General features: G+C 49.6%; 10 protein-coding genes across 10 annotated transcripts; 3 read left to right on the top strand and 7 right to left on the bottom strand.

Annotated features, from left to right (window-relative positions):
- Positions 1-99: 99 nt before the first annotated feature.
- On the bottom strand, positions 100-3,326 carry FOXG_19957 (serine/threonine protein kinase). The gene is made up of 6 exons (XM_018400220.1): positions 3,130-3,326; positions 2,592-3,080; positions 1,685-2,548; positions 1,446-1,640; positions 950-1,393; positions 100-907 (listed from the first exon to the last, which is right to left on the bottom strand). The coding sequence occupies exons 1-6, from the start codon at positions 3,235-3,237 to the stop codon at positions 464-466; spliced, it is 2,544 nt and encodes an 847-aa protein (XP_018245994.1). The 5' UTR covers positions 3,238-3,326; the 3' UTR covers positions 100-463.
- A 434-nt stretch (positions 3,327-3,760) lies between these two features.
- FOXG_08992 (uncharacterized protein) lies at positions 3,761-4,436 on the bottom strand. The gene is made up of 2 exons (XM_018388016.1): positions 4,280-4,436; positions 3,761-4,233 (listed from the first exon to the last, which is right to left on the bottom strand). The coding sequence occupies exon 2, from the start codon at positions 4,226-4,228 to the stop codon at positions 3,884-3,886; it is 345 nt and encodes a 114-aa protein (XP_018245995.1). The 5' UTR covers positions 4,229-4,233; positions 4,280-4,436; the 3' UTR covers positions 3,761-3,883.
- A 491-nt stretch (positions 4,437-4,927) lies between these two features.
- Positions 4,928-5,992, bottom strand: FOXG_08993 (uncharacterized protein; the record flags this gene model as incomplete). The annotated part of the gene is made up of 5 exons (XM_018388017.1): positions 4,928-5,019; positions 5,062-5,300; positions 5,341-5,431; positions 5,476-5,557; positions 5,600-5,992. 5 exons carry the CDS (start codon positions 5,990-5,992, stop codon positions 4,928-4,930), a joined length of 897 nt encoding a protein of 298 aa, XP_018245996.1.
- Positions 5,993-6,311: 319 nt separating this feature from the next.
- FOXG_08994 (uncharacterized protein) lies at positions 6,312-8,416 on the bottom strand (the record flags this gene model as incomplete). Its single annotated transcript, XM_018388018.1, has 9 exons — positions 6,312-6,617; positions 6,661-6,852; positions 6,894-7,013; positions 7,055-7,184; positions 7,226-7,597; positions 7,641-7,743; positions 7,790-7,806; positions 7,857-8,003; positions 8,054-8,416. 9 exons carry the CDS (start codon positions 8,414-8,416, stop codon positions 6,454-6,456), a joined length of 1,608 nt encoding a protein of 535 aa, XP_018245997.1. The 3' UTR covers positions 6,312-6,453.
- A 785-nt stretch (positions 8,417-9,201) lies between these two features.
- FOXG_08995 (uncharacterized protein) lies at positions 9,202-10,032 on the bottom strand. Its single transcript, XM_018388019.1, has 2 exons — positions 9,648-10,032; positions 9,202-9,606 (listed from the first exon to the last, which is right to left on the bottom strand). Exons 1-2 carry the CDS (start codon positions 9,985-9,987, stop codon positions 9,245-9,247), a joined length of 702 nt encoding a protein of 233 aa, XP_018245998.1. The 5' UTR covers positions 9,988-10,032; the 3' UTR covers positions 9,202-9,244.
- Positions 10,033-10,193: 161 nt separating this feature from the next.
- Positions 10,194-12,327, top strand: FOXG_08996 (uncharacterized protein; the record flags this gene model as incomplete). Its single annotated transcript, XM_018388020.1, has 4 exons — positions 10,194-10,693; positions 10,735-10,905; positions 10,948-11,059; positions 11,105-12,327. Coding segments are annotated over 4 exons (1,865 nt in total), but the record flags the coding sequence as incomplete, so codon positions are not given.
- Positions 12,328-13,471: 1,144 nt separating this feature from the next.
- FOXG_08997 (serine/threonine protein kinase) lies at positions 13,472-15,054 on the top strand. Its single transcript, XM_018388021.1, has 4 exons — positions 13,472-13,788; positions 13,836-14,154; positions 14,203-14,495; positions 14,544-15,054. Exons 2-4 carry the CDS (start codon positions 14,013-14,015, stop codon positions 14,898-14,900), a joined length of 792 nt encoding a protein of 263 aa, XP_018246000.1. The 5' UTR covers positions 13,472-13,788; positions 13,836-14,012; the 3' UTR covers positions 14,901-15,054.
- An 18-nt stretch (positions 15,055-15,072) lies between these two features.
- FOXG_08998 (uncharacterized protein) lies at positions 15,073-16,747 on the bottom strand (the record flags this gene model as incomplete). Its single annotated transcript, XM_018388022.1, has 3 exons — positions 15,073-15,435; positions 15,540-16,583; positions 16,646-16,747. The coding sequence occupies 3 exons, from the start codon at positions 16,745-16,747 to the stop codon at positions 15,073-15,075; spliced, it is 1,509 nt and encodes a 502-aa protein (XP_018246001.1).
- A 640-nt stretch (positions 16,748-17,387) lies between these two features.
- On the bottom strand, positions 17,388-19,516 carry FOXG_08999 (uncharacterized protein; the record flags this gene model as incomplete). Its single annotated transcript, XM_018388023.1, has 2 exons — positions 17,388-19,183; positions 19,233-19,516. The coding sequence occupies 2 exons, from the start codon at positions 19,514-19,516 to the stop codon at positions 17,398-17,400; spliced, it is 2,070 nt and encodes a 689-aa protein (XP_018246002.1). The 3' UTR covers positions 17,388-17,397.
- Positions 19,517-20,145: 629 nt separating this feature from the next.
- Positions 20,146-21,159, top strand: FOXG_09000 (uncharacterized protein; the record flags this gene model as incomplete). Its single annotated transcript, XM_018388024.1, has 3 exons — positions 20,146-20,636; positions 20,681-20,956; positions 21,003-21,159. The coding sequence occupies 3 exons, from the start codon at positions 20,146-20,148 to the stop codon at positions 21,112-21,114; spliced, it is 879 nt and encodes a 292-aa protein (XP_018246003.1). The 3' UTR covers positions 21,115-21,159.
- Positions 21,160-22,381: the final 1,222 nt, after the last annotated feature.

The following is a 22,381-nucleotide window of genomic DNA, read 5'->3' on the forward strand; positions in this document are numbered from 1 at the left end:
GCTTAAGTACTCCAGCTCATTGAGACAAGCACGACACTGTAGAGTAAACCCATGCCCGTCAATACTCCGCAAAGTCCGTACCAATTGAGCTCGCAATGTACGATAGACACTGTGCTGCTGCCCTTGCATACTGTGATGGAGCGCTTGACCGTGATGGGCATGGTACGCGGCCGCGATATCCGCATCGCATGGTGGACTAAGTGCCGAGAGTGTGAACGCCTGGATAGGTTTAGCGTTGCGCGGCCAATTACAGGGCACATCCAGGGACTTGGCCCTCAACTAAATCGCGGTCGCACCGACCGCACCGTGAGTTAGTGCGGGATTGACTACATGAACTCTATTTCATCGTTGTAGGTTGTGGCCTCTGCCTCGGACTTATCGGGGAATGCAAAGGAGGTAGGCTGTACTTCGCCTCATGGTCAAACCAGCTTGTAATCCATTCGAATTGCTGATGATACACTGCCTACGCTACCTGAAGTAACCCCATCGCAATCGTCAGCAGAGTCGCGAAAAGAAAACTCGGAATAAAGGCATTCTGTAGGTCCGTCGGATTTATAAAGACCAGCCAGACAACCACAAAGATTCCACCCAAAACAATGCAGAAAAACAGCCATGCAAGAAATCTTCGCTGAGAAAAACCCATCTTGGCATGTAAGCCCCAGCCAGGTTCCGATATTCTCCTTGGAAAGGGAGGAGGGTTTGTCTTTTTGGGAAGCATATCGATAATGGTTGTTTCTCCGCTACCCTTTTTTGGATCACGGAGTCCAAATACCATCTGCAATCCAGCTGCTCTCATGTGAAAGTCGTGAGGCAAAGGAACGGAATGGTTGTAGAATGGAGTAGCAGGGGGAGGAAGTTCTTTCTGAATGGGATTGACTTGATCTTTGTTCTCCCAAATAACAAGGAACTACTAAGTTAGTGTGGTCCGCGATAGAAGGACGTTTCTTACCTGAACAAAATCGATCGCGGTACAACGCTTCCACGAGAAGAGTCGGCGAATCCAACCCTCCGTGCTACCAATAGCCATGTTGACTTGGTGAAACAATTGTTCGTCGTCTAGCGTCTCTGCATTCTGAATTGGGGAAAGGTATATCTCTGTTGGCTCTGTAAAGTTCCTCTCAATGCACCAGTAAATGTCTTTTGTATCTATGGATGTTTGTACTGCCGGGGGAACGTTGGCTGTGAGGACATTGGTGCCGAGGGAGGAGTGAGATGGTTGTCTGAGTTTGGTGGGTTGCATAGAAGAACTTGGCTTAGCAGCTTGCTGTGCCTTGAGATCTTGTTGTGTAAGAGGGAGAAGAGGAATGCCGTTTGTGGTCACAGGGAAACATGTTGCTTTATAGCGATCAAACTCATCTTGAGAAAGAGCTAGAAACAAGTCGATTCCGTGCCACTGGGGAGTGTTAACTGTGAGACGACTTTCTAAGAGATCATCAGGCACTTACCTTCCAAATTGCCATGTAGCCACCGGCGTCAAGTTTGGGCAGCGGTTGATTCAGTGGAGCCCAATCTATTGGTCGACCAGTCCATTCCTCAATTTTGAGTCTCAAGGTATCGAAGCGTGAGCATGCCAAACGATCCTCTGGAATGAACAGAATGACCCTTACTCCGTCGTTGTAGCGGATGTTCGGGAAGTTGTTCTATGAGATGTTAGTTATGAAACACCAAATGAAAAGAGACAAACCTCTGCCAACTTCTCACAGACGAGGGCTATCGTAGGTCTCAGCGCCGATTTGGCGAGCATGCCACTGATCATGGCTTGTAACATCCCCGCTCGATAATCTTTGTACGCCATTCGGTCAATAAATTCGAGAACCTGAGGCTTGACCTGTTCACCATCGTCGAAACGAGTATCGTTGAACACGTCAGAAGAGACATTGCCCTCTGTAGTTGTTATGTGGTCGCGAAACTCTGCTACACCAGCAGAACCTCCGCCTACTAGAAATGCAAGCATCTCTGTGAATACGCATCCCAACTTCCATATGTCGTTGGCCATCAGATCTGATGAAGAAGGGATCTTGATTTTTGCGCTAGGTTCGGCTACCCCCGTTATAGGAGACGCGTTCCGAACTTCTGGAGAGTCATAGAGCCAAGCTGATTGACGAGCGCGGCTACCTTGCTCCCATGTTCTGGCTCTAGATAGGTCGACAGATAACCCAAAATCTGTAAGCTTGAGAGAAAGTCCTGTACTGGAAGGCTCTTCATAGATCAGGATATTTGATGGCTTGATGTCGCGGTGTGCCATATGAGCAGAGTCGTGAAGGTAGGCAACCGCACTTGAGAGTCCAGGAATCTGGCCCCAAAGAGAATCAAGATTTCGGTTTCGAAGGGGAACTGGGACATAAGAATCCCGGAAGAGACGTTTCAAGCTCGAAAGAGCCAGCGGGAACACGAAGTTGAAATGCTGTGTTGTACCCATCTCGGACCTGAAGACAGAGAGTGTCTCTATCAGATGAGGATGATTCAAGCTCTTGAGACGCTTCAAGGACTCATATTCGGCCCAGAACTGCTCAGCGCTCGTGGATTCATGTAGACGTTTGACCGCGCACTATACTGTTAGACACAGCGGCCCGCAACAATGGCAGACATACCTTTCGGATGACATCTTTTGAATCAGAAAGATGCCCGTTCAATGATAGGCGAGTCTCTACCCCGAATACCTTAGAGGTCTCGCCGCTTGCGACTGGAGTTGCGTACAAGCCTTGTAAGGTTCTTCCTACCTGGTCCGTTGTGACGTTTTCAACGACCAAGACTTGATCCGGAGTCGCATGCCCCTTGGGCTCCAGCGAAGGAACCACCTGTGTCACTGAGTCGAACAACGGTATTTGACTTGTATCAGGAGAGTCACACTGTTCAGTTGAAGGATTGGACGGAGAATGGCCCCGGGATGATCTTTGTTTTCTTGGTCTTGCTTTGGCAATAGGCTGTCGCTTCTCAGCAGGCCCTCGCTTCTCAGTGGAGGCCTTGACTGCTTTGTTCTCTTCAAGAATACGCCGGTATCGACTACCCTCGGCAACAAGCTCCTTCTCCGCAGGGTCCAAATACCGCGGAGCCAAGATAATGAACTCGTCACCTTTCAGCTGCAACGGAATCAGCTGGCGAAGTGACAAGGTTCCGTGATAGACATACAGATACTTCGAAGTGCCCGTGGTAAATTCCGTCTAAAATCTTGCGTAATCTGAAAAGGTCTACTTGATACGCAGGTAGCGTGAACGCCACCCAGTTATTGTGACTCATCGAGGCAATATACTCGTCCAAAGCCGAAATTAAAGCTTGGAGGAACAAAAGTCGTCGGTTTACCGTGCAGTGTCGTGTTTAAAGGAACTCGTAACCCCGCAGCTGTGTGATTGCCTGGAAACATGCTGCATGTGGCTGAGATCTACTGTAGCCGATAATCCCTGAACAGAGGCTAAAATGGCTTATCACCCGGCACAGATAAGGATGGTAAGAATTGGGCGCTTGCTGACATCTGCTGTTTAAAGAACTAACCGAGACTTGCGCTTGAAAGCGTCAGCAATTTGAGGTATACAGGTGAATCAAGATATTTGACTGAAAGACGTCAATTACATAACAAACTGAACAAAAGTCAATAGCAGCCTTGTCTTAAATACATAAGAGTTTGAGTGCCAGTAGCTGAATTGATTACACCGTAACTGACAATAGTTGCTAGGAAGCCAATGAGAACAAGGTACAAACTCCAACCCAATGAAAAGAAAGCGTAGGATCAACTGAAGATTAGATTGAATGCTAGAACATAAAACGGGCAAAGCAACGGAACGCGGATGTATTTACGGGATATCAGGATACCGATTCAATAAACAAATGCAATTTAGTAGCTCGTATCCAGCACAATCTGACAAACTCATAACCTTTAAACCCAAGCTCAAACAAGCTTGAGGTTTCCAACAGAATAGCCACACATCTGATCAGGAGACTTGCTACGAACACCTCCAGGTCCAGTTCCCTCAATCTTGGACCAGTCAATCTTGAGCCAAGGCTTCTCACCAAAGTCCAGAGCATTAGGCTCCCAGTTCAGAAGGGGGTTGGTTCCAGAATCTTTCTCAACTTGGAGGGCCTGCTTCCAGGGCTGGGTCTTGGTTGGCTGGGGACAGACGACATCACATTCCCCGGGAGAGCTTTCGCGGGTCATCGGCTCGTCCTCATAACGTTTCTTGTCCGCGTCGGTATAGCGGCCGCGAGAATGTGAACGACTTCTCTCGGGTTCCATTGTGTCTGTGAGTTGTCAGTGGGAGTGCTTGAGGATTAGTTGAGTCATTACTCTTTGAGTTGTAGTATTGCAGTTTGCGACTGAGTGATGCGAACTGAGTGAACAATTCGGCCTCAACGTCGATCAACTCGGTCTTTTATCATTCAGGCAGAGCCTCAAGATCAGAGGATCCAATCAAATCGGAAGAGGATATCACAGACACCAGGAAAAATGTTCAGCAACTGATTGGCAACTCGGAGCGGAGCCCACCTATTGCATCGTGAGGGTGCTGATCTAGTCCAACCAGACTGGAGTCCCACGCCGAGATAATCAGCCGCGTTGCATGTGCACTAGTCTCTGCATCGCATTGATTATGGGGTCTCTTCGCACCAATGATCAACTTCTACCCCGCTTCTGATGAGGCTCTGTGATGATGGTCGGTTAGAATCTGCCAATCAACTGGAGAAGACCACAGCCTGATTTGTGACTTGAGACTTCGGTCCCGAGATATCTGAGGGAGCGGTTATCTAGGTTTCAGATGTAACTCAGTATTCCATTCGACGCGCAGATTGCGGCATGCCTATCTAAGAGGTGCAGACAAGCACAGCTTCACTTGGTGATTATCAAGACTGAGAGGAACGGTCAATTGATCACGTATTCACATTTGATCAAGGCTAAATGATCCCATTAACGATGGCAGTGATTCTACATGAGCGATACCTATCCAATTACATAAACCCTAAGCTCGATGCTCTCCCGTATCTCCTCCGCGACAGCAGGATCTTCATCAAAGAACGAGGTATGCGGCGTATCTAGAATCATCAGTACATCCCTCAACGAGGCGCGGAACTTACACATGGCAACATCCTCTCTCCTCGCCAAAGAATCCATCGTCTTGATCAGCCAAACCTCCTCATCAGATTGGTCACTAACATAATACCATTTCTGATCTGGTGAGTAAGAGAAAAGGATATTCTCACTCACAACGTGGGGGTATACCAAATCGCTTCGATGGCCGTCTTTCTTATCACATGTGCGGTAGTCGCAAAGTGTGAGGGGGTATTGACGGATCGGCTTGAGGGGTTTCCAAACACTGGGTTGTCAGAGGGGATTGTATTTGGAGGGGGACTCACTTTATTATCCTGAAGCGTTGAGAGAGAATCGATGATGCTTGGGAGCCGAAGTCGTGTTTGATCTTAGCGATTGTTCCTTCGTAGGTTTGATCTGTCTCATAAGTTTAGTGAAGCGAGCGAGAGGATCAGGCGTACCATTATGAGCCACTTTGCTTGGACGACCAATGTAGCCTTTCTCCTCTCCAGGTGCAGAGCCGCGCGGTTGACTCTGGCGGACCTGCTTCATTAACACTGTCCAGAGCAAGCAGTAGAAACATACAATATGATCAAATACACAAACTTTGACGTGACTCCCCAGAACATCCTTCATAAATTTGACCACAGCAGGATACCCTTCTTCTTGAAAAGAAGGCCCGACATCAGAGAACTGATGCTTCCATTTGACCAACTGGAAGCCATTCTTATCTAAAGTGAACTCGGATTCGTGGCCTCTGGCATCAGAGATCTGAACCCGTGCACTTGTATTGATGACATTCGTATTGGCGATCTTGGTCTGCGTAAAGGGAATGTTGGAGTAGAACGGCTTTTCAGTCGCCCATTTCGGATCTGAGCCGTCGAAGAATTGGAGAGTTGCTGTTTTAGTTGGCAGGGAGAGTGAGTCCTGTTTCTCAGGCCCGGTGTGCGCGTTTGGGTTGGACGTTGTTTGAGCCATGGCAACTTGATATCCATTACACCATAAACTACACTGCAAATTGAACCAGGTACTGATGAATTTATCTTCAAAGACAACTCGCCAGAGCCGCGAGCCTCTAGGGGAGGCAAGAAAACTCAGGACCTCGATCCTAAGTGACAAAAAGACTAAGGTAATCTAGCATTAGCTTAGGATGCCTTTTGCTGAGTTTATTTTGACACCCTATATCAAGTCCGATGTTTTCTTGCTCCCGAGGAGCCTCACCTGTGTCATCCCCGCACGTGCAAGTAAGCAGCCAGCCTGCTTGAGCCATCCACTACATCCCTGCAAGTTCTCAGTTGGGGTGTCAGACCACTTTATTCACGCATCTCTGTCTAATGAGAGCCATGCCCAGAACACCACCATAGAATGAGGCCGACAGCCAGTCGCAATCCGCGCACTGTCTTCCTCACACAGAGTTGAGACCTCCCTTCATCCGACAATCACTGAAGCATTGGCGGAGCTTTTCTTGGACCAAAAGTACCCTCCCATGCGTTCATGAACTTCAAAATCTTGGCTTCCTGGTTCTTGGCTGCGAGAACTGCGAGTCCGAAAGGTCTTCCATTGAAGTCTAGGTATCCGAGGGGAACATTGCCAACGGGGTATCCTGATATTGTAAGTGTTGCCCATGAATCCTGGAGTAAACCTACCGCTTCCACTTGCAAACGCCTTGATTGCTGTGTCACTTGATCCGACAATCACATCAACACCGTATTCTTTGAAGATGCGATCCAATCCATCGTCGCGCGCAACCTTTCGCAGGTGAGATAGGTTCTTCTCGTAGTCTTCGGGGGATAGATCCGATTCTTCAGCGTCGATCAAGAGTCCCTGGTCATTGTAGCCTGAAATGTTAGCGGGATCGTCAGTTGAGACGCACACGTACCAGGAGGCATTTCAAGGTCGCGATGCGCCTTGTTGAACTCGATGAGATCTTTGAGAGAATGGATCTTGGAGTTTTCCGCCGACTCGAGATATTTGTTGAGGTCGTGCTTGAAGTCGGCCACTATTTCGTTAACTCTGATCATCCTTCAAGAGGTGACTTACTCATGATGACATCCTCACTGTCCTGCCCATCAAGCATGAAACACTCAGAAGGGGGAGAAAGCGGAACATCCCCGACATACTTCTTTGCCAGCTCCTCCATTTTGTCGTATGCAGCTTGGATCTCGGTGTGCTAAAAAGTCAGCAAGCTCATGAAAGCAGCGACCTACTCACCATTTGCTTTGTCGCACTTTCAACAGGTTTGAGGTAATCTTCCCCGGGCCACCATTTCTTGAAATCAACAGTCGCAATTGAAAAATCATCCCAAGATCCTCCCAGAGTCGCGAATTCATCAGTCCCTGAGATTACATCCAGTAAAGCGGCCAGATCGTGTGGTGTCTTGGCCATGGGTCCTGCAGAGTCCATGGTATGACTGATTGGAATGATTCCAGACTGGGAAACTCGTCCGATTGATGGCTTGAGCGTGTACAAAGCTGCTCGGGATGCGGGAGATACGAGGGATCCGTCTGTTTCGGTGCCGATGGAGAGGGGGGCGTACCCTGCGGAGACGGCGACTGCTGAGCCTGTTGAAGAGCCGGATGGGTTCTGAACTGTTAGTATGGGATGTGATGAGCCACGGGGAACGCACGCTGTGACCGTTATTACTATCCTCGGGATCAATACCGCCGCGGACGTAGGCGGATTGACATTGTCCACCTTTGCCGGACCATCCACTCGGGAGGTCATTGCTTCTGAAAGGAGTGAGTCGCGCTTCATTCGAGATGGCTTAAGACGTACCGAAAATATGCCCATTCCTGGTGAGTAGTCAGTTAACATGACCAAACTCAGAGACTGGAGCACTCACACTCAGATTCGCTTTGCCGATGATGATGAGTCCAGCTTGGATGAGCTTGTCGACAAGATCGGCATTCGCAGTCGGAGTCATGCCATGCAACGCCCAAGAACCGCAAGTCGTCTCCATTCCCAACTCAGGAACTGTCGCGATATTGTCCTGGAATGTCAGTCCCGCCAACAACTGCATCGCCCGTCATACCGTCATACCTTGATCACAATCGGGATCCCATGCAGATTCCCCCGAGCCTTGCCATCCTTTCGCTCCTTATCCAGCGCCTCCGCTCTCTGTCGCAGCTGATCTTTCGGAACCATGCTCAACATCGCATGAAGATACTTATCATGCTTCTGGATCATCTCAAGGCTTCTCTCCACCAAGTCAACACTCGTGAAATGTCCATTCGTCAATCCGGATGCGAGAGTTTTGGCGTCGACGGTGAGGAGATCGGGCAGAGTGCGCCTCTGTGAAAAAAAGGGCGCCATTTGACGGAGATTTGACCAAGTGAACATGATGTAGAGTGAGAAAGCGAAAAGTGAAATGAAGGCGATGAAATGGACCTGATGTAGAGCCATGCCTCACATTCTCGTGGTGGTGAGGAGAAGCCTTATAAAGGTGAATGCGACAGGCTGATGCAATTAACCGATTCACGTGATTGCCAGTGTAACGGCCAGTGACAGGCAGGAATTCGAACAAAAGATTTATCGTTCAAATGGGCCTTTTGATCTCAAAATGTCCAGATCTGGGGGACTCTGGAGACTCATAAAATCTTCCAAGTCTTCAATAGAAATGTTTTGGGGGTCATTGTCTGAGTTCTCCAGTAATCGCTCTTGGACTGGTCTGTCACGAAAATCTGACAGATATCGATCTAAGCAGAACAACTCGACTGAACAAGGCTCTGAGGGAGACTCTTCTCCAAATGAGCTGAATGAACCAGCTTGTGCTTTTTTTGATGTCATAATGTTCTAAACGGTCAGTATGTTCCCTATTGCACGACGAATCTCACTCACGCACTCAGTTGTGACGTTCTGCAGCCGTACATGAGTTTACGAAAGACCAATATGTCAATGTGCATTGTCTCAATCTCACCTGAACAGACCCAACTTTAATAACTGTTACAAAAAATCTCGTTCACTGACATCAAAGTCTGCCGATTTCCCAATCCAGTAACGTAGCCTTCATTTCACTCATTGATATGTTTGGCTCTCATCTCATTTTGCTTTTCTCTTATGACACTTCATCAGGCTGACTCCATGCAACAACTGAGATTATGTCTCTACAGAACAGTTTCACCGATTTCCAAAAAGGGAATCATCAGGCAGCTGAGGATGATGACGAGGGTAATCAATCACCTGTTTCACATCTGCAGAAATCTTGACGCCCGATGAGCCTCAACTCAATTACTAATTACCCCAAACTAATGCCGTCGTTGTTAATCCCTCCTCATCACCAGGCATAATCATGGGCTCAGCTCCAATAACTTTGAATCCAACAGACGTATACAGCTTAATTCCCATTGGACTCCCAAATACCGTAGCAACGAATCCCTCACGCTCTGCTTTTTCCATTCCAAATCTACACAAAGCAGCTCCGCAACCTCGTCTGCGATAATCCCGATGTGTCGCAAGATTAACAAGGTGAAGCTGTCTGCTACCGAATTGACTGAAATGCATGTCATAAACTTCTTCTACGCGCGACGAGAAATATCGCATATGAGGGAGGTTCGCATCACGACGTTCGTTGTCGCCCAAAACACCGGGTTTGACTGGGTTATTAGCTAGGATGTGAGAATTGAGGCTGACATACTTGGTTTGACACCAGTGAGACCAGAAACATCCCAGATTCCCAGGGCGACAAGCTTTTGCCCAGCCTCGATGACAAGAATGTCATAGCTTTCAGGCTGTTTCAAAAATCCCTCATACTCGACTCTGGTCCACTTCCACTGATCTTCAGGGTATTCATGTCGATATGGGAATCGGTAATCTCGTTCTGGATCATCTGGGAAGGCTTCAATAGCAAGTTTTGTAATGCCGTCCAAGTCATCAATCGTAGCTTGTCGCATACGGAGTTCTTGGTCGATTGTTCTCTCCATGGTTGTGTAATTCCCACTGTGGCTGGTTGATTCGTCTTTAATGGTGGTTGTCATCAAATGTTTACCGTCTGAAAAGAATAATCGGGAGGTGAGACTGCAGATCTTTGCCTTGTATGGTAGTCGGTAGAAACATCGTTTGACAAGTCACGCCAGCTCGGGATCCATGCCTGATATGGAAATCGGTAGAGGCCCTGAATATTTAGCTCCTTACCCCACAACTTTATTTCGTGGATCTTTTGTACCGATTACTGAATTAAGCAAAATGATTGAGAACGGTAAGGTCCTTTTGTTGTGTTTGACGTTGCTGACGACGATAGTGGACTGGTTTGAAGTGATTGAGAATCTGGAGGAGGATTTGTTTGATAGTGACGACTGGCTGTCGGAGCTTTTACGCGAGCCGAAGGATGATGTCAACGTTGCCGTGGAACCCGTGGAAAGCTCGGCGTCCGTTGCCGAAGAGTTGACTTTGGATCCGTCACTGTTGACTCTTCCGACTTACACAAACTATCCCCGCAGTTACACTCAAACCTTTGAGCCTCATGATCTTCCGATGGATCATGTGTTTCCGAATTTGACTCTGCAACAAAGTGTCTCTACAGAAGATGAGATACGATTCACGCCGAGCACCAACTCGATCCTGACTCCATCGGGGTCAAGTGCGCATTCTCAAAGTCCTCCAAGGGCAGTGAATAAGAGTCGGAAACGCAAGCCGCGATCAGACCGTAAACAAGATCGATCAGACGTTCTCACTACAGATCTTGTAAGTGATGTGAATAATTGTTGTTCTAACTAACATTTCAGGCCCCCAAAACCGAGTACAAACACGATCAGGGCGGTAACCTTCAGGGCGTATTCACTGTGTCCGGACTGAATACTAGGGTTAGAGGTCCGTTCACTGAAGAAGCTCGAAAGGCTACTGCGATTGCAAGAAAGAGAGGCGTTTGCGAAAAGTGCCGGGGAATGAAAGTTCGAGTAAGTTACCTGGTATTTGCATGAACGATACTGACTGGGTAGTGCATAATGCCAGAGAATCCCTATGAACCATGTCTCAGATGCTCAAGACTGACGATTCTGAAACGTCCATGCATCAGAGTTAATCTTCACGAGCTTCCACTGCACCGACTGGGTAAGTGTCTGCGCCGGTTGTTGACCAAGCAAGCTAACCGTTCAGGCTCTACACGCGACAACAAGCTGTACGAATGGCTGTCCATCAAGGATGTCATGAACGCAAGCCTAAACATCGACCTCGATCGACATACAATCAAGTTAACGCAAGGATTCGACTGTGAGGTTGAGGTCACTGTGTCAAAGTTTCAGCCTTTGCCTGGCGACAAGACATCATATCCCTGGAGGGACTCGGCAGGGAATCAACGAATGCTTGAGTTGCCGCACTACTACATCGCCGACATGGATAGTCATCAGAGGGTCATTGATGAGTACAACCAGAAGTCGTACAAAGTGTATATTCAGAGGCTTCTCAAAGGGAAGAGTTCGTTGATGATTTGGACGCTTCAAGAGGCAATACGGTTCTCGGAAACTCACCAGAGCTCCCTTGTCAAGGATAGTCTTCGGCTTTGGGCTGGAAGTCGGCTTACTGAGCTCCCGTGGATGATTTGCGGTGAACATACTCTCGGTCAGATTCCAGTTCAAGATCTAGAATGTCCCCGCAGTGGTACGATACCGATTCCTCCAATCATGGACACGCAAATGGACCATCTTGTCATCAAAAACATCATGACCCCCCTGCGCCAAAGGATTCTCGCAGGCCTGCAGGCGAAGATCATGGAAAAGAAACGCGAGAACTGGTACGAAATTTATCTCACCACCTTTGTGCTTCTCAGCAACATGGAGCGTCAATTTGCTCAGGTTCTGTACATAATCGACTGGTATGGAATGGAGAGCCGATTTGGTACAAGAGGAAACTCTTCCGTCAGCGAGTCATTCATCCACTCGTGCAAATCACTCCTTGCGTTCTTTCACTATGCTGGTGGAAGTCATAAGCCACTAGCACTGGACTGGAAAGGTCCAAAAGCACCTCTTGGGATCATGACACAGCAGCAGGCTGAGTACCTGGATAAGACTCAGAAGCAGATTGACCGCGAGGGCGAGAACTTGACCGGTTTGAAGACCGGGTCAATTTACGAGAAGGATATGTATTGGTGTCATCAGTTGTTACTGGGTGATTGTAAGGTTGATGAGCAGAATGATCGTGAGATTGATGAACTCAAGGAGGAGGACTACATCTTTCACTGAGGCGGTTTGTGAGCTTGAAGCGGTAGCCTGGGGAGAACGGGAAGATGATGCACGAAATAATCAACCTGTATGACATTATTAATAAGCGGCTATCATTGTGACTGCTTCATGACTGGTCTGGGCTAATCTCATTGTATGAAGAAGCCCCCGGTTTTTCATCCGAAACCAGGCGATTGTATGATGGAGTGACCACCTTTTCCCGCAAAAAAAACACATTGCAATTCTTCCGTGAGCTCAAAACTAATAAGGAGAGGAGACGAGAGGAGATGACCTCTGAGGACTCTAAAAAACGTTGGTGAGGGGGTGAGTTGAGCACCAGCTGATCTCGCTTCTTGTTGCCTGGGCTTTGTATCAATAATCAGCATCGCTTCAATTACAGATGATCCTTTGAATATTTACCTCCGTACTCCAGTTGTATCCTCTTGATTCAATTCGGTGTCAATCCATAGAGTGACCTCATACGGCGCGGAGGCGCACCTTCCTGATGTCCCGTTGGACATGTGAAACTCCACATGGCGATTAAGCTTAACATCGATGACCAACGAAAGAGGGCGTGTCGTCCAAAAAGGGAATATGTGTTGGTGGTGGGGGAACTCTGTAGGTAGGAAGATGTCAGTGTTGGTTCGACAAGAATAAGAATGACTAACCTCGAAAAGAGGCAAGGAACATCAGCCTCCGACTGGCAGGGATTTGACGCAAAGATACAGGACACCATCCCAGAGATCTCGGCACCTGATGAAAACAGCGGTGCCCAAGTATTCGTGACTATAAGGCGTCGTGGGGTTGACAGCAAAGCCTATACTGGAAACTGGCACAGGCTAAGGTCAATCCCGCGAGACCCGAAATGTGGAAGGATGTTGCAGATCTAAGATTCAAGGTTCATTCTCGTGGCTGGCCCATATTTGAGGCACAGAGTGGGAGGGATTGGAGGCACTTGATCGTTCCGGTCATGGACGAAGCTGAACCCGGTGTCGGATGGGAGACAGGCCCGGTTAGAATCTTTGTCCATCAAGAACAGGACGTGATCTCTCCAATTTTTCTAGCTTTGATGTTGAGGCGTGGATAAGAATCAAGGACACAGGGACTTCGAAATTATGATTGAACTTTGGATGTTCATTGGGCGAAAGCATGATACAATGATATGAAACAAAAGTAATCCTCAAGCGCATCCAATTAGTCAGGGGGATGATCGACACCAAATCCATGCAGCACCCCACCTGTCACCTGACCTTCCAATCATAACCTTTGGCTGAGGCGCTTAGCTTCTGTAGTCCATCAGGAGGCCGCCTCTTCAACAACCATGTTCAGAACAAAACACCTCCGGCCGTGTCTCCGTTTTCGGTGCGCAGCAGTGAGGCTTCCGATGATGTCTCGCTCAAGTCATTCAAACGCATCAACTCCGAGCTTGCCTCGCGATTTTCCTTCCAGTGGCTTCGAGAGAATTGACTCATCCTCGTTGGTAGAAGAGGAAAAGCTGCCCTTCTACAGGCGTCAAGACTACTACCCGATGCGCGTCGGCCAAGTGATTCAAGGAAATTATCAGGCAGTCGCAAAGCTTGGCTATGGCACCACTTCAACTGTATGGTTGTCTCGAGACCTTAGGTAAGCGCTATGGCACCGTAGCAAATCACAAGCTCACATTAATCTAGAGATGGAAAGTTCTGGGTATTAAAGGTCCATATAAATACGCTGAAACACAATCAAGAACTAGCTGTGTATAAACACCTGTCTAGACTCAACTTAGACCACGCAGGCCGGCAGCTTGTACGTGAAGTCCGAGACACATTCAAGCTCAGTGGTCCCCATGGTGAGCATGAAGTCTTATCATGCCACCGTTGGGGATGAGTCTTAGGACTCTACAAGAATTGCAGCAGGGCAATGTCTTCCAGCAGACTCTCGTCACATCCGCCCTCGACCAAACATTGCTAGGGTTGAACTACCTGCATGATGCTGATGTGATCCATACCGGTAAGCTTAACAAGCTCATCTGCGACAGAATCCAACTAATGCCTTGAGATATTCACTCGGACAACCTTCTTGTCGCATTGACTGAGGACTCGATTCTCTCTACCGTGGAGGACAATGAGCTTCGCCGGCCCTCAGCACGAAAGTTCGTCGACGAAACAGTCATTCACGTCTCGCAGTACATGTTGGGAGGTGCTGGCGCCCTCACAATCTGCGATCTTGGACAGGCACGCATCGGTAAGGTACATCGCGGCAACGCCATGCCGCTGCCATACCGTGCTCCTGAGGTCATCCTCGGTATGACCTGGGGTAATTCTGTGGATGTTTGGAGCGTGGGACTCTTGGTAAGAAAGGAAGTCTAATCTTTTCCCTAACAAAACTGACGAACCCAGGCCTGGGACCTTTTGCACAATAAAGGCATCTTCCGTTTATACGACAAATCTGAAGAACTCAATGACGCTCATCATTTAGCGACCATGACCGCGCTCCTTGGACCACCACCCGATGTTTTCCTCAGAAGGAGCGACAAGACACGCAAGTACTGGGATGCTGAGGGTAAATGGCACGGCCCTGTTCCTCTCCCTTCTGAGGGTGAACTCAAATCCCTGGATACAAACTTGTCTAGAGAGGATAGAGATCAGTTTCTTGACTTTTTGGCCGGCGTGCTTACCTGGCTCCCAGAGGATCGGCTAAACAGTGCCGAGGCGTACTTTCATCCCTGGCTAAGAGGAGAAGGTGATGTTGAATGATAACAGCATAATTCTTTCCTACTCTTATATAGATGGTTGGCAGAGTGAACCGGAAATCTGCCTTGGTCGATTCACCAATTCCAGATACGAGATGGTTCTTTCAAGCAACATGATAAACGATATCTTTGCATCGAACATAATCCAGCCATCCAGCCAAAGTTAATTACGCTGATCATGCCTTCATGTTAATGAAGACCGTCTTGGGCTCAGTATGCGATCGGATAGCATGAATCCCGTTCTCCCTCCCAATACCGCTCTCCTTGGTTCCACCGAAAGGAGTCTGCCAGAAGACGGTGCTAACAGCATTAATACCCACCATACCACTATCAAGCTCAGCCGAGATTCTCATTGCTCGAGTTATATCTTGCGTAAAGACTCCCGCCATAAGACCGTAGCGAGTGTCGTTAGCCAGCTTGATCACCTCGTCTTCCGACTCGAACCGGTTGATCACCGCTACGGGACCAAAGATCTCTTGCCGGATGATCTCGGCATCCTCGGCCACATCAGTGAAGACGGTGGGAGCAACATAGTAACCCTACATTGAAGGAAGATCAGGTTAGTGTAAGTTCAAATACCAGGGGTGCGTCATGGGATTGGGTCTGCTACTTGGGAAGATGAAGGAAGCAGGGGAATACCTACCTTGTCATGTAGCCTGCTCCCGCCGACGAGGAGTGATCCCTGGCTACTGCCACGGTTGATGAAGCCCATTACGCGGTTGAACTGTGCCTCGTCGACAACGGGACCAACAAAGGAATTGGGGTCGTCAGGATCACCAACGAGCTTGGTCTTTTCCTCCACCAGAGCCCTAAACCTTTGCACAAAGACATCATAGATGCCGCTTTGGACATAGACGCGCGAGGCGGCAAAGCAGGCCTGGCCTGTGTTGATAGTGATGGCATTGACACACCAGGTAACAGCATTGCCAATGTTTGCATCGTTGAAGATGAGGGCAGGGCTTTTTCCACCCAGCTCAAGCGTCACGCGCTTGAGGTTGGACCGGGCGGCCATTTCCTGGATCTTCTTGCCTGTTGCAGTTGAGCCAGTAAAGGAGACCTTGCGGATACGCATGTGGTTCGCGATGATTGCTCCAGTGCTGCCATCTCCCGAGAGGATCTGGAATACGCCAGGCGGGAACCCGGCTGCCTTGATGAGACTCCCCATTGCAAGACCAGCGAAGGGCGTCTTCTCGGACAGTTTAAGGATGAAGCAATTTCCTGTTGCCAGCGCTGGCGCCGCCTTGGCACATGCACTACCAATCGGCGCGTTCCACGGAATGATGCCTGATACCACTCCGAGGGGTTCTTGCCGCACAAGCTTGAAGAAACCGTCCTCTTCTGGGTACGTCTCACCAGCCAGCTTGTCAGTCCAACCGGCAAAGTAGCGGAGAGCCTCTACCGCGAAGCCAATCTCCATTGCCCCGGCCACGCTGATAGGACCGCCCAAAGTGGCACGAGTCATCGCCGCCATGGCCTGCGAGTGCTCGAGGAGGTTTGACGCGAGGTTGAGGAGCATGTCACGTCGGATGTTGGGGGGAGTCTTGCGCCAAGCCGGGAAAGCTGCCTCGGCTGCTTGAACGGCGGCATCAACATCTTCCTCACCAGCAAGAGCCACTGAATCGCTCACCAAGGAGCCATCTTTGGGGTTATAGACTGTGAGAAACTTGTCCGACTTGGCGTCGACAAACTAGAGGTAACGGGGTGGTGTTAGAATTTGAGGGAAATGCATGACTGATCAGATAAACAAACCTCATTGTTGATGAAAAGCTTCGTCGGAAGATGGTCAATGTTCCACGGGAAATCGGCCTTATCAGAAGGCTCGCTGGTGCTGAAAGCGTTGGAGGACACCATGTCTGTTGCGGATTGATCGATGAATGGAGAGAGTATGAATGGGGAGAGTATGAATGTTCGAGGGAACCGGCGGATATCCCGCTTCTTATAGCTTCTCTATGAGAGATGCTTATGTAAATCCCTCCGACCTTGCTCTCCTATGGTGCATGCGGAGTCGTGGCCCCGACACTCACTGGTAGTCCGCAGACAAGCTCGACCCCGTTGCGCAGAGCATTGAAGGGCTCAATATTCTGTCGTTTCTAATGTAACTCCGCCGAACGACGTATATCATGCCTCTGGGTGACCTGGTGACCTGGTGACCTGGTGACCTGGTGACCTGGGCAGTGGCCTTCCGTGTCCGCGTCTTATTACAGTACCCGTTGGCGCTTGGCTGTCCCATTTTGTTCGGCCGAAGGAACCTGATTGGCTCGGCGTCTGACCGACCTCCGCACAAACTCCGGAGCGGGATCATGAATACTGCGACTATTGCCAGCTCAAGAGGACAAGGTTGACGCTTCTATCGGAGACAATACTGAGGCGCAGAACGGCTTGTTTGCTTCGGGCAGATTACGGTAGTAAGGGTTTCTATTCCAGCTAATCAATCGCTTATTATACATCCAAATGCTTCGCACAAACTGACTGTAGGAGTACAAAATTACACGCTGCCGTAACTAGCCTTCTGAAAACTCGAATGGTACGAAGTCCTGAAATTCCCATGCATGTTGATCTGTATACGTACCTGGCACAAGGACTTCATGTGACCCATGGGCAGCGAGACTTGTGTCAATCTGGCTCCTGTGAATGCTGCCTACTCGATCACACATCGTGTCAATGACAGTGAATCCTGTCAGGGATGGCACCGCCACACGACCTATATCATGCAAAGGCCACGCCCCATATCCTCCGCTACTGTCTTCTGGCATGGTCCCCAAATGCTCGGTCAGAAGTTTTTCTACTGCCCCCTCGCCAGATTCCTCCAGGCGATTCACTCGGAGTCTGCCAAGATAAGGTGCCGCAAATTCGAGATTAAGCCCTTCCTCAAATATGCGGCATTCTCCCCCACATGCCGATTCGTTGATGTATAGGGAGTGCACGACTCCGTCTGCTGCGCTGGCTTCAGCCTCTTGCAACCATTTCAGCACCCGTAGCTCCGTCTCGCCCTGCGAATCAAGAGAGGACTTGACAAGGCTCTCTATGCTCCTGATGGTCATTTGTACCAGTCCTATGTCATGTAAGCGCTGGTGTGCGAGTGCACAGTGGCCAAGGCTGTGAACGTCCAAATGCGCAAGGAGCAAGGTGGCCGAGGCTGTGAGGGCCTTGAAGTCGACAGCACGACAACAGGTAGGTACCTGGTTGAATTTACGGTACAATATGAATCGAGACAGTATATCCCGACTCGCCGTAACAGCCTTGTACAAGCTGTCCGCGTCTCGTGGTTGTAGCGATGACAGGCTCTGAAGGACATAGGGCAGATGGAGGATAAGGAGAAGATGAGCATGGTTCACTTGCGCTAGAAGCCTAGACGCCTCGGAAGTGGACGCGTCGGTGACAGAGTCGCTCAGATGATGTGGGAGCCACCATTCTGCAGGGAGTAGGGAAGCGATCCTCTGGAGTTCTTGATCCAAGCTCTGTGTCTCCTCGAGTTCGCTCTGGAGAGCCTGTGTCGGATCTGCGGCGGCGATGCGTTGATTCCGGGAGATGAGTCGGCCCATAATAACTGTGTGTAGTTGATCCAGTCTCCCTAATGGACTTTCTGCCGCTACGACGTCGGATGAGGCGACACTATCATCGGTAGTAGCAGATGGAAGGCCCAGCATGAGTGACAAGAATCGGTCGGCATAGTTGAGGCGGAACCAGAGAAGTCTTGACTTTGGAGCATGACTGGGCTCATATATCTCGCCTGATCTCTGAGACCGAAGGGGTAGATTCAAAAGCTGCGCGATGCTAATAGCGCGGCGAAAGGCCATCCAGCCATGCTTCAAGTTTCCTGAGTTGATATGGTAGAGGCCCTCAAGCATGAGAATCTCAAGGCCGTCGTACGAGGCGACCAGAAGATCCTGCGAAGTGACATAGCGGATAGCCGCGTCAAAATACCTCCGCGAAGCCTCCCGAGCTGACCTGAGTAAGCGAGAGTCTCCCTTGTCGGATGAGTTGCTCTCATGTAAGTGCTGCAAACCCAGAGCTATCTCTATGAGCCTTCGTGCAATCAGAAGAGGGTGCAGAGTTGGATCAGGAATAGCAAGAGGCTGATAGTGGATGGATGACTGTACAAAACCTCCCGGGCTCTGTATCATCTGTATGGGGTGGTATGCAACCTTGGCCTTGCGAAGGATAACCAAAGCGGAGTTTAGGGAAGGTATCAACGATTTGACATGATGGTTGAGCGGCGTCAACAAATGGAACTGTAGGGGGTAATGATGAGCTCGGATCCGCAATGCTTGCGCTGTACGTCTCTCTCTGACTTGCCGGGGGTTCTGGGGCTGGAAGATTTGGGATGGCTACGGACAGCCTTCGATCTATGTCCTTGCCGCAAACGGTTGGAACGGACACCGAAGCTTCATGCTGCACGGGGCCTCGGAGTTGGGGTCTTATCTCCCTCCACCGTGGCGGCGCTGGCGTAGATCCTCGATGGAATTTCAGCGAAGCTGGTGGTAGAGCAGATGGCTTCCCTCCCAAATGGGAACCCGGAGCGGACTGGTCAAGGAGCTGACTGATGAGCCCCTCGACATGCAGCAGACTCTGAGCAACCTTCTGATGGGCTGCACCCCGGTCTGTCGTAGCGGGACTCATCTGGAACTCTTGGCCCACGCACTCAGACCCATGTCGTCTACAGGAGATGCAAACTGTGGCACCTTGTGTAAAGGTGCAACGGATCTTACGACGCTTACACTCCCAGCAGCTCGACGTGCCTCTCCTGACTTTCCGCCTCCTTCGCGCGGGGGCCGAGGTCAGCGGTTGGAAGTTCGGAGATAAGGTTGTAGATGAGGACGCCATTGGGCAGAATTACGGCGGATTATGGCATTCAACTCTGTCAATTGGAAGTGCTGGGAAAGAATGAACTCAGTGGATGGGAATGGAAGTTAAAGTTGCATACTCTATTTGCCGACCCTATTGAAGCGAAGTGGGGTTCTAGTGCCGTGGTCTCGGACGAACCAGCCAATAGCAAGATTTCGACCGATATGTCCGGATTTGTCTTGGCTGGATAGCACCGTTCTAATTAGACACGAGACTGAACTGGGTCGCTTGGCACATAAATATCCCGTAGCCGCAATAGAATCACCATGAGATCATTAAGGACTAGCAAATTCACGTAACCGCCAAGATGGGTGGAATGGGAAAGATTATGCGATCGCAATTCATTTCGCTTCCTTATCCTACCAAGAAGTTTACGGGACAAACTATCATCGTGACAGGATCCAATGTCGGCCTCGGCCTCGAAGCGGCTCGCCATTTCGTGCGACTCGATGCTTCCAAGGTCATACTGGCTGTCCGGAACCATAAAGAAGGGCGAGGCGGCAGCAGCTTCCATCGAGGAGACCACCGGCCGCAAGGGCGTCGTGGACGTATGGGAGCTGGACCTGTGTAAGTCTGAGTCGGTCCAGAAATTCGCCAGCCGGGTGGACACGCTCAACCGACTGGATGTCTTTATGGCCAACGCTGGCATCATGGCCAAGACATTCACCAAGGTCGGGGACAATGAGAGCCAGATTACGGTCAACGTTATCAACACGATGCTTCTCGGCATCATGGTGCTCCCTGCACTGAGGGCCTCGGCCATCAAGTACAACAAGCCCGGTGTGCTATCTTTCACTGGTTCCTTTGTACACTATGTCACCGAATTCCCAGAGCGCAACGCTCCCAACATCTTTGAGGAACTAGCAGACGAGGGCAAGGCGAATATGGCCGACCGGTATGTATTAAACCCGAGACAGGCGCAAAGGCTAATGTAACTAGATACAACGTCTCCAAAATGATGGAGCTTCTTGCAGTTCGCGAGCTCGCCACCAAGATGACCGAGTCAAAGAAGGACGGCCAAGTGATTGTCTCTGTCGTCAATCCCGGCTGGGTAAAGACAAATATGGGCAGCGGCGAAAAGTCTGGACTGTTTGCAGCATTTGGTCGACGCTTCATCGCAAGGGAGACGGAAGTGGGGAGTCGTACTCTGGTTCACGCAGCCGAGGGAGACCCGGAGACTCATGGGCAGTATCTTTCCGACTGCAAGATTGGAGAGTAGGTGATCTTCCTGCAGTGAGTTTCAGAAGACTAACATGAACAGAGTCTCGAGTTTTGTCTCTAGTGATGCAGGTGCCGAAGCACAGAAGAAGGTCTGGAGGGAGCTGTCTCATATATTAGAGGGAATAAAGCCTGGTGTCATGTCTAGTATTTAAAGTTGGGATTGGGATGTGGGTAGGCACAAATCGAAATAGTCTAGGGAGGGCATCAGCATGAGTCAACGCATCGTGGTTTCGTGTCGATGCTCTAGGGTGCTAATCGTGTGGTTGGCGGGGCGCCCTGCACTGGAGGAATTGTCGCGGTCATGTTCGGGATTGGCAGCCTTCTTTAACACTGGTGTCGCTTAAGCTTTCGTGCAGTGACAACCGTCCCGCTGATTTGATCCAAAATGGGGAGCTGAAATAGGTAATTGGCAAAGACAAAAAGTATTGGGACTTTGTGCTCAATCATGAGAAGAGGCATTTTGGTCGTTTTAGTAGGTTAGCGCGGGACTAAATAGAACACGTAAACAAACCTGAGATATTTCCAGGTGAAAAGGCTCGGATGTCTTGAGTGCGAGACTGGTGTTGAAGATCCAAGATGATTCTAAGCGGATAAGGGCAAGATGATGGATTGAAGATTGAAGTTCAAGAGACAAAGACTGGCGGTGGTTTGAGCGAGGTTTATGGAGCATGTTACCTGACATAGCATCGGCTTGGCAAAAGTCTGGCAGTGACAGGACAGAGATGGCCCTTGGTTGCTGGGACTGCCCCATACACCACTGGAATCACCGTTCGGACTCACAGGCCTCAAGCTCGCGACATGGATGGCGTAGCAAGTGTGGAAGGTTTGAGAATATCACGGCTTCTTCAGCGGCACCGAAGCATGCCACTGAAAGTCTTGAGCAACTGAACGACTTGTGCGTGACTGGATTGGAGTGATGTGGGAGGAAGAACAACGAGGAACGCTGGTGTTGAAAGGTCCAGGGGACAGCGGAGAAGGAAGATCACATTGTGGGCTCGAATAAATCACCCATGTTCAACGATTCAATAAACACTTTTCATCATCTGACACTTTAGCCCAAACAACTTCGTACGGTCCTAATTTGGCTGTGTTTGACAACGAATGATGGAAGCCTCTGAGAGCGTATTATAAACATCTCGTACACCACTGGACCCATGCATCCACCCTCATTGGGCAGTATTAAGACTTGCTTCTTTTGAAGATTACATGTACATGTCAGCGAAGATCTATAAAAGTGATATAAATCGAGGACTGAAAGGTACTGTTACCCTGTATCGCTGTTACAGAACCGCCCCACTTAACCGAGATCCCCCAGATCTGGACCCACAATTCGTTTCCCAGGGCTGACCACGTTCGAGGCAAACTTGGGCAAGGCAGGTGCGCGTCCTTCTCGTGCCGGTTTGCGATCCTTATCTTCAC

This window comes from Fusarium oxysporum, chromosome 9, assembly GCF_000149955.1.
Source record: "Fusarium oxysporum f. sp. lycopersici 4287 chromosome 9, whole genome shotgun sequence".
NCBI lineage: Eukaryota > Fungi > Ascomycota > Sordariomycetes > Hypocreales > Nectriaceae > Fusarium > Fusarium oxysporum.

Coding starts and splice junctions, on each gene's coding strand:
- FOXG_19957 (XM_018400220.1), bottom strand. CDS start 3,237: ATGAGTCACAATAACTGGGTGGCGTTCACGCTACCTGCGTATCAAGTA. Junction 3,081..3,129: donor ACGGGCACTTCGAAGTATCT/GTATGTCTATCA, acceptor ATTCCGTTGCAG/CTGAAAGGTGACGAGTTCAT. Junction 1,394..1,445: donor GCTACATGGCAATTTGGAAG/GTAAGTGCCTGA, acceptor AACACTCCCCAG/TGGCACGGAATCGACTTGTT.
- FOXG_08992 (XM_018388016.1), bottom strand. CDS start 4,228: ATGGAACCCGAGAGAAGTCGTTCACATTCTCGCGGCCGCTATACCGAC.
- FOXG_08995 (XM_018388019.1), bottom strand. CDS start 9,987: ATGACAACCACCATTAAAGACGAATCAACCAGCCACAGTGGGAATTAC. Junction 9,607..9,647: donor TCTCACTGGTGTCAAACCAA/GTATGTCAGCCT, acceptor CTAATAACCCAG/TCAAACCCGGTGTTTTGGGC.
- FOXG_08997 (XM_018388021.1), top strand. CDS start 14,013: ATGCCACCGTTGGGGATGAGTCTTAGGACTCTACAAGAATTGCAGCAG. Junction 14,155..14,202: donor TGCTGATGTGATCCATACCG/GTAAGCTTAACA, acceptor TAATGCCTTGAG/ATATTCACTCGGACAACCTT. Junction 14,496..14,543: donor TTTGGAGCGTGGGACTCTTG/GTAAGAAAGGAA, acceptor TGACGAACCCAG/GCCTGGGACCTTTTGCACAA.